The following is a 19,307-nucleotide window of genomic DNA, read 5'->3' as shown; positions in this document are numbered from 1 at the left end:
TTTTGTGAGACAGAAGCGTGAGCCGTGTTTTGTATGCTCGGCGATTTTCTGCTGCCAAAAAAATGGAACAAAGAATTTGCATAAAATTTTGCGTAAAAAATGGAATACAGTGCTCCAAAACACTTGAAATGTTGACAACGGCATATGGTGAATCTACTTTCAGCAAAAAAAAATGTTTATAAGTGGTACAAGCTGTTCCGAAATGGCCGCGAAGACGCCGTTCACGAACCTCTCTCTGGACGCCCCCGCAAGTCAATAACTGATAAAAACGTTGAAGCAGTGAAACAAATGGTAATGAAATATCGTTTTGGGCAAGAAACATACTAAATTTTGAACAAAAGCACCGTCAAAGGAGCATCACTCAAGAGCTGTTAAACCACGTCAATGATGCATATCGGTATGCTCAAAAAGGTTATAACTGGTGTCGAATCATAGGTTTATGGTTCTGAAGTGGAAACCAAAGCTCAGTCACCCCAATGGAAGAACCCAGAATCGCCCAGACCGAAAAAAGCACGTAAAGTTCGATGAAAGAATGTCAAGATTTTGCTTACTGTTTTCATTGATTATTGTGGCGCAGTACATCAACAGTTCATACCCCAAAGTTTTACAGTTAATAAAGAGTATTATCTTGAAGTTATGCGCCGTTTGCGAGAAGAAATACGGAGAAAACCTCCGGAATTGTTGGAAAACAATTCATGGATTTTGCATCACGATAAAACACTTACTCACTCATCGTTGCTTGTGTCTAACTTTTTGGCAAAAAACAAAACCATAATCATACCTCCACCACCATATTCACCGGATATGCCCCCCTGCGATTTTTTCCTGTTCCCAGAACTGAAGAAAGCCATTAAAGGAAGGCGGTTTGGAACGATTGAGGAGATAAAGAAAACATCGCTGGAAGAACTCAATGTTATACTAGAAAATGCTTAGCAAAAGTGAATTGGAAAACAAAATTGCCACAAATCTATTATATCTGGGGGGGATTACTTTGAAGGGGACAACATTAATTTTGATAAATAAATATATATTTTTTGATAAAACTTAAGTCACCTTACTTTTTGGTTATTTGCTTCTTCTCTTAAAAGTTTAATATAAGAATAACGCAATAGAAAACCTTTAAATCTGTTTTTACCTTCGGCATGATAGCACTTATATATTTTTAAAGAATATTTTGCATCGTTGTGTTACCACCGTAATTCTTTATATGGCTCTGGCCGAACACTTTTCCAAACAGAGCGCATTAGAAGAACTGAGCAGCCTCGTTATTTATTTCCTAAATTAGGTTCTGGTTTTACTAAAAGAAAATATATGAGACTTCGTAAATCGAACAGTTCATCGACTCTTGGAACAAAGAATGTAGTAACTCAATTTTGACGATTTTAGAGTTACTAACAAATTATTTGCGGTTCTTTATTAAAGACGAACTATGTCTAGAAAACTCATAAAACAAAATTGCGTCATCTTATCTAATAGAGAAAATATTAATGGATAGTAAGAAATCAAATACTTTAAATTTGTTTTTTTCAAAGCTACTGTATTACTATAGTCTTCGTTGAATGACTCGATATATCTTTCATTTCCATGTTTTTGTTCAGTTTTGTTTGGTAGGTTTTCATTTTACTAATTCTTCTTTTAATAACACAATAGTTAAAATATATACAAATATTACATAATATAATATTTTATACAAGATTTAATAGCATATATAATATAATAATGTAAAAATTATTTTAACGAGATAACCTTGTCCTTAACCTAAGACTTGAATTCTCGAATTTATTCGTATACTGTTTGTATAAAGGTGTTACACGCGAAGTAAATTGAAATGAATCTGAACTTTCAACTCTTTAAAATCAAGTTAAAATTATTATAATATCCAATATCTAAAGAATAATTTGTTTTTATTTAAATAAATATCGCATATGAATTGGGGTTATTTAAATAAGACTCTCCTTAGAGCTTAATTTTTTTTTTAATTAAAATTTCGTATTGATGTATTGGACAGTATTGGGACCTTTGTAGTCTCTTTTTAATGAGGTGAAGCTGTTATATATCCAGTTATTAAACATAAATTAAGTTCAATGGTTTCTTAGGCTTCGGTATTCAGATCATAAGAGCATAATTTGGTTTATTATCGTTTGAGTTTTACATTCTTCAGAGCACTTGCTCCCTCGAACACTCGGAATTGCGAATTTTAAAATAATTTCCAGCTGTCTTTTCTCCGCTCCATTTATATGATGTTTTTACAAACCTCTGAGCATTAACTTTCTCGAGACGTGACTAAAACAACTACAGCGATAATCAGACGCGCTAGACAAGACGATTATTTAAATATTACATAATCGAATATATTTGGGCGATGGATTAGGTTACCATATCCGGGTCCATTATACCCATCATAATAATGACGTTTCCCCATTAGGTAACAAAGTTTTTCATTAATTTTGTTTCATCATTTTTTTATTAGCATCGAAACTAACTAGCAAGAACGGTGCCAAAGCAGTATTGGAAAATATTGGAAAAGGAACAAATTGCAAAGGAATGTCGTGAATGTCTCTGTATGTAAAATTTTCTTAAAACTCAGCCAATAGGAAGAAATGACAATTCTGAATCTTGCAACTACGTCTCCACACACACAGATTGAGTATGTTTTAATTAATACTATCCCTAATTAATTAAAACCTTTTCATAAACACTTAAATTTAACATTGAAACATTGGTTATCTAAATCTGCTTATTAAAGTATCAGAATGGATAAAAAGGGTTAATTACTTTCTTTCTTTTTTTCCAATTGAGTCAACCTATATTTCGCAACGTTTAGCCGATGGGAAAAAAATTGAAAGTATAAAACGACCTTTAAAGCGGTACGATTTTCCGGAAAAAAATTGTCGACAAAAAAATCCCGTGCATGTAAATGAACTATAAACGTTAATTTTAATTATCCTATAAGTTGATAATTATTTTGCAAATATATCAACAATCGGTCTTATCTCACTGCTTCTATGAATTGTAATTTATCGACTGTCTTTGAACGTTATTTAATAATTATTTTGTTACAAAACGGTAACAGTAGAGAACAAGCAAATAGCGAACCAGTTGAAAAATATACAGCGTGTCCGAAATAATATGCTCAATTAATCAAAACAATAAATACTTTAATTTATATCTAACCGAAGACCCATTAAAAATAACTTAAATGAAAAGTACAAAGTCCAAGAACTGTTTAATATTTTTTATTCAATAATAATAATAAAATATTCAATAATAATAAGTTAATATCATCAAAATTACAATCAATTTCTTATAATAAAGAAGAAAACGCAGAATTATAGAAAAATATGCTTCTCCTGGTACAACAATACACTTACGACCACCCTGTACTCCCAAACTTTAAATACATTTCAACAACATATAGGTTCATGACGTTGCCTAACTAACCAAAAGTAAATGACGCATATTTATTTACGCCAACACCACATACTTGTCAATATTACATATTTCATAAAGGTTTCGCCAATTTTTAACACCTTGCATGTCGTTGCAGACACTTTGCAAAAATAGTTATTATAATTTGCAAATAGTCATAATTACTTTACTTTACGTAAGCATGCTAAACAAAATAGATTAAAATTATCATAATTTATTTTATTTTTAAAGCAGCACTTTCAGATTTTTAAAAGTCATTCCGCATAATTAAAGGAAAAATTGGACTAGTAAGGAAAGTTTCCTATAATGCAGAAATAAATTATGCTTACTACTCACCAGCAAATTAGACATTTTTTATTGAAGTTTTGACATTAAAATCGGAAAATCTGAAAATAAATTATAAAACAAACATTATCACTTAAAATATAGCAAAACGATGTGCCAATTGACCATTCAGGACCTGTACTATGCATATAATACTAGAATTGCGTTGTAGATATTCACTTTTGCTTCAAAAATGCAAAATTTCTGGTGGAGCGTTAATGACTATGAAAATGGGATGCTAATTAGATTTGGTTAGACTATGAATCTAGAACCAAGCGGATTATAATTTATGGTTGATTTAATTTCAATATAAAAATAAACGTAACCAATAGCTTCAAATAAGTTGACACAAATATTAAAATAAAAAATAAATAAAAAATTATGTATCCGTTATTTTAATAGAAAATCTTGTAGAAAAATGAAAAAAAAAATGGACAAAATATTGTAAAGTTCTCAAGCTCCGGTAACTAGTTGCTCATAATTTGGACTTAAAGTATAAACACATTATATCGCCCTCTCATAAAAATCAGTTTTTATGGGATCGTTTTTGTACCAGAGTTTCTGGTGGTCATAAAATTTTACCTCCTACAACATTAGAAAAGCCGTAAATGGGTAGGCACCTGAACTGAAATCGCTTTTGTTATATAGATTTTTTATATAAATAAATTGATATAAATAATCATAAGTACATGTTGACATGTATTTTCGTTTCTTTTTTTGTATTGCTATGCTTTTTAATTTATATATTGTACGGGCTTAACTGTTAACTCTTAAATGTTACTGAGTAATATTTTCCTATCATGTTAAATAAATAATAAAAAGTAAGTGTGCGTTAAGCGAGGAAGTAAAACTACATCTTTACCTTTTGCGGTATGTTCTTTTTAATTTAATTTTATAATTATTCATGCATAATTATCGGTGACAGCAAGAATTTTCGCTAACAAAACAAATGAATTTATTTTTACATTTAGTTTTAAATGTTTAATAGTAACGCGTCAAAAGTACAAAAAAGGAAGGGTTTAGCGAATGTAAGGACCAAAGTAATTGTGTGAGGATTATTATATATTTTAACCCATGGTCATGCCAAGATTAATACCAATTTCAAAAGGTAACAAACAAGCCGATATTTTACAACAGTTTGTGTTACCCCGGTACAGTATATCAAAAATAATTTCATCGTATAATGACAGAGTACACTTAGAGAAGTTGCTAAAAGGTGGAAGCTGAGAAGGAAACAACAGTAATGATGCGTCAAAAGCATTGCTCAAATTGGTCCTTAGAAATCCGCATCTAGAATTATTGTCGAATTTCCTAAAATTACGGTTAGTCTACGAACAGTACAAAGAAGGTTAGTAGATTGAGGTGTATTTAGTAGACGTCAGCTATAAAGCCCGATGACTGGATAAATGTTCTATTCAGTGATGAAACGCGCTATAAAATATCCAACTCTGATGGAACGAGACGTAACGGTGAACAATCAATATAAGGTTTGAAAACGTACCACTTACAATTAAACATGGTGAAGGTTGTATTTTTATGGGGCTGTTCCTCATGTGGATACATCACAAGCTGTGCAACATTGATTTGCCAGCACAATCTCCAAATGTTCCCAAATAAACAATCCTTGATAAATAAAATTAGTCAAATTTGGACAAGTACTCCTGAAATTGTCATTCAGAAGAAGATTACTTTAATGCCACGCCGTTGTCAGAAAATAATTGATATTAATGGATATTCTATCAATTACTACTTATTCGTATTATTTTCAATTGTTAATGTTAATTTTTTCGTTGAAATAAAATACAACAAAATACCGTTGCATACAATATGTTGCTTTACTTTTGTCGCCTTCATACTTATTTATTTTTATAATCATCATTATTTACCATTACACCAATAAGTTTCTTCATTCAAAAATAAATAAAAATGAACAGTGTCCGAAATTCGTTGTCATTCGCGATATCTCGGTTATGAGTAAAACTAAACTGGTCATGTTGATACTTTTTTGTGAAACGAAAGATGCCGTCGACAGAATATTCTTTCCGTCATTGTATTGCATTTTATTTGTTAAATTGCAATTTTAGAGCGTTGGCTCTGACCGAAACAAAAACGCTTTGTCTGTCGAATTTTTAATGTTACAAAAGTACTGACTATTGCTTAGACCGTCTTATTAAATTGTTCTAAATATTATAGCTGTCAAAGAAGGCTTTAGAAATGTATAAGGTATAATACAGTACGTTTTACTTTTATGTAACTTTGATAAATGTATATTGAAAGTTTCCAGAACAAAGACAGCCCAATAAAAGAATATCCGGTAGGCTTACAACCAACCTATTTAATTTTGGATCATTTCGTAAAGGTCGACCAAAAACGCATAATAACATAAATTAATATTTTGGCGACAGTAAGAACAACTTCTACAAATTCTTCTAGAAAAATTGAGGATAGTGTAGGCGTTCCAAAATCCAAAAAACCTTATAAATTTAAGCTAGTTTTTAATTTGCATCCCGGGGACCAACAACGAAGACTAGAATTTTGCAAGAGGAAAATAGAAAAAACGGATACAAACACTTCTTGAAAAACTTTTTAAGTTAAAATAATAAATTAGTACTAAATATATAATTTATGGTGATTTATAGTTATTAAATAAAATATTTAATAATAATAGTAATTTATTTGCATTTCATAGCCTACTTACATCTGTACATCGCGCCTTTACCAATATCTATTTAACAAAATGAATAAGAACTAAAGGTTCACGTTTTCACGAAATTATATATGTTCACATGACAATTGTTTCGACAACACCGTGTCTTTATCAGTTTGATCAATTTGATAAATACACTGTGTTGTCGAAACAATTGTCATGGGAAAATCTGAACTTTTAGTTCTTATTTAGTTTGACAACTAACAGGCCTACAGAAACCTTGTGAAGCTGACTCCATAAACTCTGTCTCTCATGGCATGGAAGTTCAAACTGAAAGTGATATCGATGAAAACTCAAGTTTTTTATTATTATTAATTCTATTTGTTTATGTTGGTATTTGTTGTGGATAATTTGTGATTAGCAGAATTTTTATTTTTTATACGTAATAAAAAAACTGTTGTAATGAATGGAGCTGAGCCACATTTACATATTAAATAATGTATGTAATCGAAAAATTACAGTACGCAAGTAAAAATCATAACCTTCTCTCTAATGACAGACTTTTTTAAAAGCGCGCCAGCTCAAGTTTTTGTTTATGTGGGTTAGAATAGTTCACCAGCAAAGCGACGAAATGTCATACGTAAAAAAGGAAAGTTGTATACTTTGTTTTGTACACTTTTAGCTTATTCTTCCTACCACAAATTTACTCATGATTCATTACCATTTTCGGTACGTGTCCTACAATATTAACATGTGCGAACAGCTCAACCATCACCATCATTCAATCCTCCACCAACCCCGTCCACTACCTCCCTTGACCTCGATGGTCCGCAGTTTCAATCGACCATTCTCGCCAGCATTCTCGACTTTGTCCGACCTACATACGGTCTTTGAAATAAGAAGCTCTTTAACATTCCGCTGCATTCACCAGTTCATGTCCAACCACGTATAGTGTAAGAAGTTCGTTGTTTTTTTTGCTTTCCGATAACAATAACACGCTTTTTTCCTAACCTAACAATTTGCTTTTGAAAACTTGATCTTTCCCGATACCTCATTTCCTCGCATCGTAACAAGTGTCCGTCGGCTGTGACGAGTTTTGTGGTTTCGTGAGGTCACGCTTTTTTTCAATTTTAATTTTCCAATTTTGTATCGTCCATATTTTAAACATGTATACCATATAAGATTTCAATACGCCGTTCATAATAATAATAGTGGTCGTATAGCGGTCGTATAGTGTGTGTGTGTGCATGTGCTTCACTTTTACTTTCTAAAAACGGGTTTTGCTTTGCTGCACTGCATAGAGATAGGAAGTCGCCGTTGGTTGATCTCGTTCATCGGCGTGCGCGGTCAAGCACACTATTAATGCCTTGATATTGCATGCACCGCGCATCCGCCATCAAGTCAAGATTGCTGTGACAAGTTTTTTCTTATTGTTCTAGAAACATGAGGCAAATTCTGTGGTGTTCGGCCGTACTGGTCTGCTTTTTGGCGACTGTTGCCGAAAGTAAAAGCTTATCAAAGAGGGAAGCCAATTACGCGTCGGCGTACGAACACGGGGAGGTCCACCACGTAGTAAGTATTTCGTAGTTTCGAAAATAGTAGAAGACTCTCAACGGTTACTTAATCGCACCACGTAACAAAAATCGATTCAGTTCGATCTGCTTTAAAGGTCAAGTTTCTCTGATTGGCGTCGGTCAGAGTTAAATTAAAAAAGTTAATTACTAGATTAAATTGACCGAAGAATGCAGGATTGAAACTACAACGGATTGTGCTTGTAGCCATTAGAGGTCGGCAAACTTTACCGAATAATTCTCTTAACTGAAATTCCAATATCTGCAAATTATTCTTAAATTAGTGTAACTTTTTTAGACAGATATGCAACGTAAAAAAGGCGTATTGCAAAACAAAAATTATGTAGAACCTAACGAAAATTCAATCGAAAAAACATATATAATTAACATATAAATAATAATAAAATAATATGTCTAGACTAGATAAAATGGAATCCTTTAATAGGCAGAAAACAAAGTTTGTTCTCGTCGCTGTTACATGGAAAGATTACGCAGACTTATGCGCGCCTCTGTGTTGATATTAACGGATGGTAGCTTATTCGGAAGATACCTTCATAACTGTACAGCCCACTCGACAATCGTTACGTCACCAATCGGTCGGTCAGCACTTTTACATTCTTCGCGGTTTCTTCCTGATTGTTTGCGTTCCGATTAGCATCTTTCGCAATCAATTTCTTATAATATATGGATTGAATCACGCTTAACACGGTCCCGAATACTTTCGGACGCCGAAAACGGTGAAGAAAATATCTATAAAAAAATAATTAAATGTTACTTCCACTAGAATCCTTTCAAAACTTGTCATATATTTTTTTTTTACTTTTTTACACTTTTATTTCAATTATAAGTTTGGCACTCTAAATTGGGCTCCATAAGTTTCAAAATTCCTTCCATACAATTCCTTCAGGCTTCTTTTATTTTTGAACCAGTGCCATAATTTTATTTCAGGTGTTCTACAACAATAAAAATAGATAAAATTGCTCTAGAATTCCTGGTAAACATAAGCAATAAAAAATACATTGCTCCTTTTTCACATTGAAATTTTAGATTCCTTTTTGATCATTTACTCCTTTAATTAGATGCAATTTGAAATTAAAAGGAGACATAGGATCCGTCGATATAGTGCGTAATAAAAAATCATTCCAAATATGCATAGCATGCTAGGTCTAGCTTTTGTAACATTTACCAAAACGTTTTAAAAGTTTTGCTCAGAACAGCTCCATAAGGAGCCTTAAAAAATAAACATTAATTCGCTTTTCATTATTTGTTCCTTAAGTTCAAGGCAATTTGAAATTAAAATGAGATCTATAGCACCAATGAATAGAATCATCAAAAAACATTCCAAATATGTATAACATACGAGGTATAACTTATAAATAGCCCCACAGGAAAACATCCTATCGGCTATTATTGGTACACCACTGAAACCAATAAAAAATGAACAGTGTTCCTTTTCTTCATTGATATTTTAAATTCTACTTTCAATATTTATTCCTTAAGTTTAAGGCAATTTGAAATTGAAATGGGATCTATAGCATCAATGAATTGACTGATTAAAAACAGTTCGAACTATACTATACTATACCATACTATTTGAAACTTCTACAGAATTTCTAGGCATTAGCCAAAGGGTTTCCAAAATTTGGCTCTACATAGCTCGATAAAAAAAATCTAGTCCGCTATTTTGGGTACACCACCGAACGCATTAAAAAATGAATAGTATTCCTTTTCTACATTGATATTCTAAACTCTACTTTCAGCATTTATTCCTTAAGTACAAGGCAATTTAAAATTGAGATGGGATCTATAGCATCAATGAACTGACTGATTAAAAACAGTTCCAAAGGTGCATACCACACTAGTTGTAACTTCAATTATAGATTTTTTGGTATTTGTCATAGCGTTTCCAAAATTTTGCTTTAAATCGTTCAACAAGCACAATTTGCTTTTCCTCAAAAAAAAATTATATCTGCTATTTTTAGGAAACCACCAAAAGCAATAACAAATAAATATGATATGCTAAATGCTACTTTATTGCTAAGTTCAAGGCAATTTCGAGTTATAAAGAAGTCCTGCCATACTAAATCTAACTTCGTTTCTAGAATTCTTTGGTATTTGCCAAAGCTTGTAAAAAATTTTGCTCTAAATAGTCTGACGAGCATAAGAGACTTTTCCTCACCCGTTATTTTTGGTACACCACTGAAACCAATTAAAAATTAACAGTGTTCCTTTTCAATTTTCATGATCAAATCTAACTGATCCCGATCACTAGGGTATTAGCAGCTTACCCAAAACTTGCTCACGAATTTAATGCGAATTTCAAATTACGCAATAAATAGAGCAGATTAATATACGTTCAAATCGCTGCCGGCGGCCATTTTATCCGTTACCAAAGTAATTCCTGGGTAAACCGCAAGCTTAGACTTGTGCCTTTTTATGGATATGTTAATTGGACGTATTGCGAACATTTAAACTGTTGCCGCACAGTTCATTCTATCCGATCGAGTTACATATTATGCGCTTTTTTTCTCTTAATTGTTGCACCGCCTTTTACATGCATTTAGGAGTTATGCGCAAACAATACATTTTGAAGGTTATTACTTTCGAGTTTCAAGAACGTTAAAACGGCTGTTACGATCTAAAATACATAATTAAAATAATGCAAATACAGGGCAATCATGCAGCTCCGGTTGGTACTAGCATGGGAGGGACATAAACCTTACGCAATGGCAAAGAACTGGATGGCTAATTAAAGAAGCAAATAGCGCTAATGCCGAAACAGCTATATTGTATAGAAAGTGCGAGGTTTGTGGCGGCGGGTGTAATATATTTAATTGCCGCAGATTTATGCAAATTGTTCCAATGTTACAATCGATGTTCTAAAATAACGGCTATTTTCTGCAAGACAGGAAGACGGGAAATTACCAATTTTTATGATACCCCTGGCTTGTTAGCGATGGCAACAAGTGAATCTATATTGAAAATAAAAAGGAAATTTAATAATTAACAAACGTTATGAGAACAAAACAAAATAATTCATTATAAGTATGAATTTAATTTTCAAATTGAAATGATTTGAAATTAATTATGTGATTAATATCAATCTATTTCGAACCTATGGGGATATTTTGGACAATAAGTTTCCTTTTCGGTAGATTGTACCGTTTTAACGCATAGTGGACACTCTGTGTGTAATTTATCTAAAACCGGTCATTTTTATATTTATTTTTAGAAAAGCAATCTAATAATGTAAAGAGTCCCATCAAACTTTTAAAACGATTAAGCAAAAAAAAAAATTCTAACACCTTACAAAAAATATACTATTTCATAACACCGTTAGAAAAGTAACAAAATTTACTAACAAGTTATATCTCTCCAATAATTATATGACTGTCCAATAAATCGTTATTATATTGTAAATCTTAAACTCGACAAATATTGCGAAAAAGGTAAGCAAAAGTAATCCTTGGAATTACCTGATAACCGTAAAATAAATGCCAGGGCTCACAAAATCAATCATCTGTGCGTAACTGAAATAATGTTAATAAATTAAACGTTTATTTTATCAACTAAGTCGCCATTTTCTTAACCTGTACGGAAGCTAGCCAAATTTCATATCTTAATTAATTTTGCGAAGTGTTTCCAGGATAATAAATTAAATGTATATTGAAAATAAAATTGAAAAATTGATCCATTCTCTCAGATACTTATGTTAAATATAAGCAAAACAAGAAACCCACTCATACTGTAAATTCTTGTTTTTGAAACATGAAAAGTGATCATGTAGGTGAAAACTTTGTAAATCATTAGACTACAGAAATTTAACGACCGTTTTATTTATTTATTTCCTTTTTTTTTGACTGTGTAATACTGAATACGAACGTATCTTAAAAGAAAATGCCTTACAGGATCTAGACAAATACAAAGACAAAAAGAAAGTGGAAGTTACGTTTGGAGTGAAAAATGCACTGATAGGATTCGTATTCGACGTAAGTATGAATAAAATATAGTCTAACACTAAAACTGCTTTAGAAAATATTCAGACACCTTTACTCAAGAATAAGCACACTTACATTTTATTTAAACACAAAATTTAACTGAAATATTGACGAACGCCTAGATGTAGGACTAACGGCTTTAACCATTTTTGTTTTAAAATCTGAAGAGCGTCCATTCAAAACCAGACATCTACATTTTTTACATAAAATAAAAATCAATTTCAATTGTAAATATTCAAAGTTCAGTCCAAAAATACGTACCCAAAAATGTTTCAAATTTTTGTCGAAATTAATTTACGAGGACGTCTGGTTTTATTATGAATGCTCCTCAACTAGGTTCGAGGAAAAGGCTTCAGATAATGCTAAATTGCGAATAATTGCTTTAGTGTACCGCTGATGATTTCCTAGCGTATTTTTTTTTTCAAACGCTTACGTGGTCAGTTGACGCGATATTATATGTGTGTAAATAATTATCATTTTTAACAAGCAATTTCTTTTACAGTTGCTTAAAAAAATTGCGAAACAAGTAGGTATACACTAACTAAATCACCATTTCTGGTACCTTGGTCGTTATAATGCAAATCGAATACATTCTTCACACTCTAAATAACTTTAAATCTGCATGTACTGCGTAATATCCGATATAGAACTAATTGCTCGTATACGGGATGTTGGGAAAAACGTAATGTAGCTTTTAGATAATGTAGTGGCCTAAGGGAGTCAAAAATTGATGCCCCTCAGGCGGAGATAGCATTTTCGTTCACACAGTAACCTACACTTTGGGCCATTTTCTAAACAGTGATGTCCACTCACTTAAATCGGTTTCTCAGAACATCTAAAGAGATCTGGGAATATTTTGGTAATTTTCTGTAAAAATGATACATCTCAACTGAAATCTTCGATTTGATAAACTGTCAGCCGGCATTTTGGTTCTTGAACGTCGCTAGGTCTTATTGGGTTCTATTTAATAAGTGGCCGATAATCCACAGGGTAATTTCCCATGTACTTTTAAGGTAAAAAGTTACGTGATTTGATTCACAAGTCGCCAAAGTTTTCTTTTCTTTTTTTTTTTTCAAAATTTCAGCAAGAAAATCGGTACGTGGAGATTCTTTAACATAAAAAATTTTAATTTGTTCTTAACCCATATTATGCCAAGAATAAAAAAAATACTTTTTTGCTCTGAAATTATTTATATTGTTGCAATTAAGAATACATTACATGTGTCAAAAAAAAATAAAAACTCGAAATATACAAAAAGATACTGGCGCGAAAACGAACCACTGGGAAAAAACATTAAATAATGTTTTGGGGCACATAAGATGTAAAGAAGAAAGAAAGAAGAAAGTTCAAATTCGGCAGAAGACAACTAAAACTAGATTGTTTTCCAAGTAGAACCTGATTTGATACAAAAAAACGCATAATATTTTATGGTCCGTGAGCGCACCACTGGTAGCATCTTGTTTCATTTTTGGTGATATTTTACAAAGCATGAAGTATGTAAATGCACATTACACTTATTACAAACGTAAATTGTGTGGCTGTGGCAGATTCTACATCTCCTTCGGACTTTATTACCATGAACGATCATGAGACCTTGATTACCATAACCCACTTCATCTACGACAGCTGCAACATTTCTTTCAACTATATCAGTTGGTTGCCCAAACTCTTCCAGATTTATGTTATTCGTTCATATCTTCTTCGTCAGTCAAAGGTGTCCACGTCGGGTGGAATATAGACCGCGTCAATATGTTCTGTATATATTTTTTCAAGTTATTTTTAGCATAAATTTATAAGGAATGGCATGCCACAATACATAAGAATACGTAAATCCAAATAATATTTATCACTTTCATTGTTATTGTTCTCATCCATCACGATCTCCTCCATAGCCGCCTCTAATTCCTTTTGAGTCAAATACCTCGGAAATGCCATATTTCACGAACTGTAACGTTCACTGTACAAGGCACAAACTAATCCTAAAGAACACGCTAATTTTTGTATGTTTATTCTACATGTGCTGACTTGTCTAGACTTGCAATAACAAAGTTTTGTTTCACAGATAAAACCAGTGGTGCATTCACGCACCAGTAAATATTTTCAAAAAAATAAAGCATAATCAATATAATATTTCCAGTGAATGTTTTCTGCGATGCGATCTACATGCTATAGACTTAACAAAAATGACGATACAAATCCAAAATACTTTTTTTTTACTATTTTGGATTTACTTGAAAATATGATACAAATTTATGTACCGCTTTTGTTAACTTGTGAAGTCATATATAAAATCTTCCCTTTACACATAAAATAGCGATTTCTACGATTTTATATCCTTTAGTAATGATAATAATAAAATGTCTAAATGGATGTGCAAAAATATTTCCTGGTGGTGCATTAACGCACCACTGGGACAAAATGGGTTAATGTCTTTTCTCACTATCATATCATATTATCATATCATATTTATGTTGGTGTTTGGTATGTATGTGTTTGGTAAAAAAATTAATTACTCAATTACTTTTACGTGAAAAGGGTCCATTTCGAAATATTTTGGTTGGCTGGTGGAACAATTTTTCTAAAATAACTTTTTTAAACAATATAAATTATTTCCAAAAAACATTAATCAGACGAATACCAGGCGAAAATCTGGATCAAACTCACAGTAAATGTTGGAAATGTCCAACTCCAAAAATGAAAATAAAATTTTGACACCGTGTTTCTCAAATCTCGAATTTCAGCATTAATTTATAATATGACATATAAAATTACTTGTCATAAACACTTGGGTTAAAAAACTTATTTTTTTTTATTTACTAGAATGGCAGTCAGTGGGCGTAATCGCATTCTGGAATTCTAAAACCCCGTATTTTCTTACATTTCAGATGATAAAAGTGAACACGGTTTTAAAGTGGGAATAAACTCGATTGTTTTTCTTGGCTTTAGTACTTAAGGAAAAATGGCTCTTTTGGGCTATCAAAACCACTTTGAACAAATTAACTTATTTGAAAAATAGAATTTATTTTCTCAAAAAATAAATGCAACGCTATCACAAAAGCTGGCCAAGTAACGATCTAATAAGCCAGTGAAAACCACATTTCAATATGTCTTTGCTTATCTATAATATCAATATTAAATACTAAAATTCTCTCTTTTAGTAATATGTATATAAATTGACTGTTAAAACCCTAACATTATATTTAATATATCAATAATAATTAATAATGAAAACTTTATATTTTAATATATACTTCATCCCATAGAAGAGAAAGAGTCGCGTTTTCGATGTTTTGAAAATTAGCAGAAAAAAATACCAAGTACTTCTACAGGTCAAAAAGACATTTTTTTACAAACAGGGCCATCCATCAATATACACTATAGGCTGCTGCCATCTTACTATGATTTACACTTAAACAAAACGGCTGCTACTTTGTTTTCCAAGGCAAAAAATTTCGAAGGTTGTATCGACAGATGTCCAATATTCAATCATATTGAATGAGTATTAATAATTCTAGATATTTTTTTTTGTATTTTAACAGTAAATTTATATACATTTTGATTATGAAATAAAAATTGGGATTTAATAATGACAGAAATGGTGAAAATATTCCCAAAAATTAGATAATATTTCGAGTCATTATTTCTTTTACTTATATTATAGGTTAGGTATAAGATATGGAAATGCGTTTTTCTATAATAAATAGAACAAAAACCCGTCAACAAAAAAGAATCCAAATTATCGATACCGAAAAACGAGATTTAAAATTCAAGAATGCAATTACGGCCCCTGGCGGTCATTCTAGGAACTTCAAAATAATTTCCAACATTACTAACTTTAAGAGATTATTAATTGACAATCTGGTACGCTTTTGTTTCATTTTGTTTTATTTAAGACAGTGAATGAATAATAGGTTTAGAAAATTATTCACAAAAACACTTACTTAATCTTAAATCGTTTGGTACGGTTCAAAACTAATTAAAATTTAAACTTGCTCTTAAAGAACATGTTCCTCGCCATTCCCCAAGACCTTCATCTCAGGAATCTATTTGTAAAATTATTTTTATAAAATTTTAAACATTTCCATTACACGAGTGTGATGACACCGCATTCAAAGTAAACGGCCTCCAAAATGTAGGTTAGGTAGGTACTAAATAAAATAAATTTTATTTTTAAAAAATTAAGAAACACTTATGTAATAACCAATTAAGAAATTTTTCTGACAATTAAAAACAGGATTGAATTTTTAAACACATCAGCGCGTCGTGTCTTGTGGATACGCGAATGTGCTAGGCATTAAAATTGGTGACATTGCCTTGTAAACTAGCTCGTTACAAGAATTAAGGCAATGGGGTCAAACAGCCAACAGAGATTTTAAACTTGCATTTTTTATTCCGCTGATTAAAACTTATTATAAGGGATGATTCTGGTTTTAAGGTATAAACTGGAAGGAGTGATAGATCTCACCATTTTAAGCAAAAAAGTTTATATAAACATGAGCCCGATATTCGTCGGTAGCGGATCTACAGTGGGATAAACTTATTTTTTTATTATTATTTACAATATCTCTCACTTTAATTAGTAGTTAATACCTGCTAGAAGATAATTATTTTAGGTATTTCCGAAAATTTAAAAATATAAAGGGTGATGCATTTTTGGGGGTGGTCGCTGCTTTATTCGCCCAAACATTTTCTTAATAGGACGATATATTTCGTCTACTAAATTGAGTGACCTCGTTCAATTTAGAGGGGTTTTTTGCTTTTCAATTTTTTCCGAGATAAATAAGCATATCTATTCTAAAAAACTTTAATTTTCACTATTTCAGATAAAATTTATTCTTGGAGAAATTTCCTTTAATATTCAGTAAAATGTACTAAAATTGCAATATTTTCAAACATGAGTTAAATCAGTAGCGGGCACCATGTATAGTCTTCGATTTTTTGGTTCAAATGGGACTTTTATAAAACTTAAGCCTTGAGATACTGTTCTTATAATAACCAACGGCTCCGTTGCTTCAACTGATCTAAATAACTAATTTGTTAGAGACCCTCTCTGAAAAAATCTAACAGTGTGATGTATCATTAGTATTTTATAGGGGCTGGCACATACTGCACTACCTTAACCACGATTAAACAAATGATAAAATATAACATATTAACCACAAAAAATGCAAAAAAATCCATTTACGAGAAACAATTAAACTCATTTTCTCAGTTCCGCAAATGCTGCTCCGACATCAATTTTTGCGTTTTTAAGAATTGCCAGTAAAATATAAAATATAAAACTGAGAAACCCACAATGGAGTATATGAACTAAAGCAAATAAGGCATAATATATTTCTGCAAAACCTGGATGTCAATCAAGCGCCAAAATACGCAAAAGTCAATTTTGAAGCTGTCATCGGTTTATGCGAACAAAATTTTATAAAAGACGACTTAACGTTTAATGGGCAAAGCAAAAGATTCATTAGAAATCTGCAAAATTAGGAATTTATAAAGGGTATTTCAGTTCATTCACAAAATGCAGCTTGTTTATTATTAGATACTTCAAGTAGACTTTACCAATTTCGTTAAACATTATGTCTAATTTTAGGGCAAACAAGTCCAGTGGCGTCTAGGGAGATTTTTTCACCAATATATAGCTTACACTTTCTCCTTTTTGTACATTTATAGCGAATTCTTTACTTTATTTATAAATAACATTGGTAAAGAATAAACTTTTCGAGACGTCACTGGACTAGATAACTTGAAACCAGATTTGGTCGGTTTTGGTTATTTAGAACCCTACTACCAACGCCTCCAGCATTTACTCACTCCCAATAGTATCTTCAAACGCGGTTGGGAGATACTATAGAATGCTTTGAAATATGTAGCCAGTTCTGAGAATCTGTTACTAACACGCAAGCAAATTTGTACAAAAAATAATAACATCAGATCGCTTCAATCATCCTTTACTCGCACGTAACATACTCATTGTTGTCTAATTCATCGAATGCGTCATCTCGCCGTGTTAACAATGCCTTGCCTCCACAGAAAATCAACAAGTTCATCGACCACAAGACCCACTGGGTCGCACAGTTGGACAAACAAAACATTCTCAAGAACAAAGCTCAGCACATATATCCTCCTGCGGATCCCAAATTGGAATTGTCTTCATTGGTCTCGGGTTTCCTTGGTCAAAAAATTGAGGCCGCTGCTCCTGTTCTCCACAAATTAGCAAGCGGATCGAGTGGCGGATCAGGCTCCAACCATGGAGGAGGGTTCAATTTGGGCGCCTTGGTCGGCGGACATTAGCGAAGTTGTAGATAGTCTTTGCTTCGTCGGGCACTGTCGGAGTATGTTAAGAACGGGAGATTATATAAAAATATATTTGGACACCTTTGCGGCCTTCAAGCTCCATTCACACTCACGTCTGTGCACCTACCGACTACTTAGTTATAACCCTGTTTTTTTTCCTATTGACTTTTCCCAGCACCAACCAATACTATCGATTCCGGTCTTTTTGCTACTATGGTTCTTCTTCTTCTTTCTGCTTTAAGTACATTGACACTTTTTAGGTTAACAGAGCTTTCCGTTCGACAATTATTTCGTATTTTATTACTCAATTGGTGATATAATCTCCCAGTGTCCTAAACGACGTTCCAAATTATTAGCTGAATGTTTTTTTTTTTTGGAGAACGTGTCTTCGTTTATTATTAAAGATTACAACAAAGCAATTAAAACCACAATTAGTGTTAATTAGTTACCGGCAAAGTATAATTTAGCGTTTGCAAACTGGTTAAAAATACACCCGGTGTATGTTACTCAGAATGTAAATGAAAGTAGAAGATAATTATTGAGTTATATTCTAGTCCGCACTTTTTCACTAAAGGTGCTTATAATGGTTGGCAAAACGTCATTAAATCACGCGTTTCCCCTTTATAAAATTTTAGTAGAGTTTTAATATCGCATGTTAGAACGCAAACTGGTGCTAAGGGCCTTTTCTTATTCAGTACAGTCTTTGTTGTAATCTTTAATTATCTGAATTGTCTTACTTTCTCGGCGTGCCCTTTTATTTATTGTTTTTGCTCAATTTTCTCATGACTTTTAGGAATTTTCAACAATTGTTACGCTCTCTTGGATTAATTTTATCGTATATGCTTATGCATATGCATATGCTTCCGCAATATTTTATTTGAGATTATAAGTTTTGTAAATAATTTCAAATCTTTGAAAATCTAAATAGGCAATTTTTTTAGATCTTTGTTTTGTAGATATTGTACATATAAGTTTTTATTAAAACTCATATTTATAAAAAACTGTGTTTTAATCGTCGGTGCAATCCAATCAATCCAATAACAA

General features: G+C 32.0%; 1 protein-coding gene across 5 annotated transcripts in view; it reads left to right on the top strand.

Annotated features, from left to right (window-relative positions):
* LOC132704694 (uncharacterized) overlaps positions 1-19,307 on the top strand; it is a 31,672-nt gene that overhangs the window by 10,882 nt on the left and 1,483 nt on the right. Inside the window, exons 1-5 of one of the 5 annotated variants that reach the window (XM_060674866.1) lie at positions 7,224-7,353; positions 7,840-7,972; positions 11,880-11,960; positions 12,472-12,495; positions 18,000-19,264. In XM_060674866.1, coding sequence (XP_060530849.1) covers positions 7,844-7,972; positions 11,880-11,960; positions 12,472-12,495; positions 18,000-18,260 — 495 coding nt within the window. In that variant the 5' untranslated portion in view covers positions 7,224-7,353; positions 7,840-7,843 and the 3' untranslated portion in view covers positions 18,261-19,264. Of the gene's footprint in view, positions 1-7,222; positions 7,361-7,839; positions 7,973-11,879; positions 11,961-12,471; positions 12,496-17,999; positions 19,265-19,307 lie in introns of those variants that run through there. The other 4 variants (XM_060674868.1, XM_060674867.1, XM_060674869.1 and 1 more) reach the window with 4 other exon arrangements.

The sequence above is a fragment of the Cylas formicarius genome, unplaced genomic scaffold, assembly GCF_029955315.1.
Source record: "Cylas formicarius isolate icCylForm1 unplaced genomic scaffold, icCylForm1.1 PGA_scaffold_7__23_contigs__length_41026272, whole genome shotgun sequence".
In the NCBI taxonomy this organism is placed as follows: domain Eukaryota; kingdom Metazoa; phylum Arthropoda; class Insecta; order Coleoptera; family Brentidae; genus Cylas; species Cylas formicarius.
This window is presented reverse-complemented; position numbering and strand designations above follow the sequence as displayed.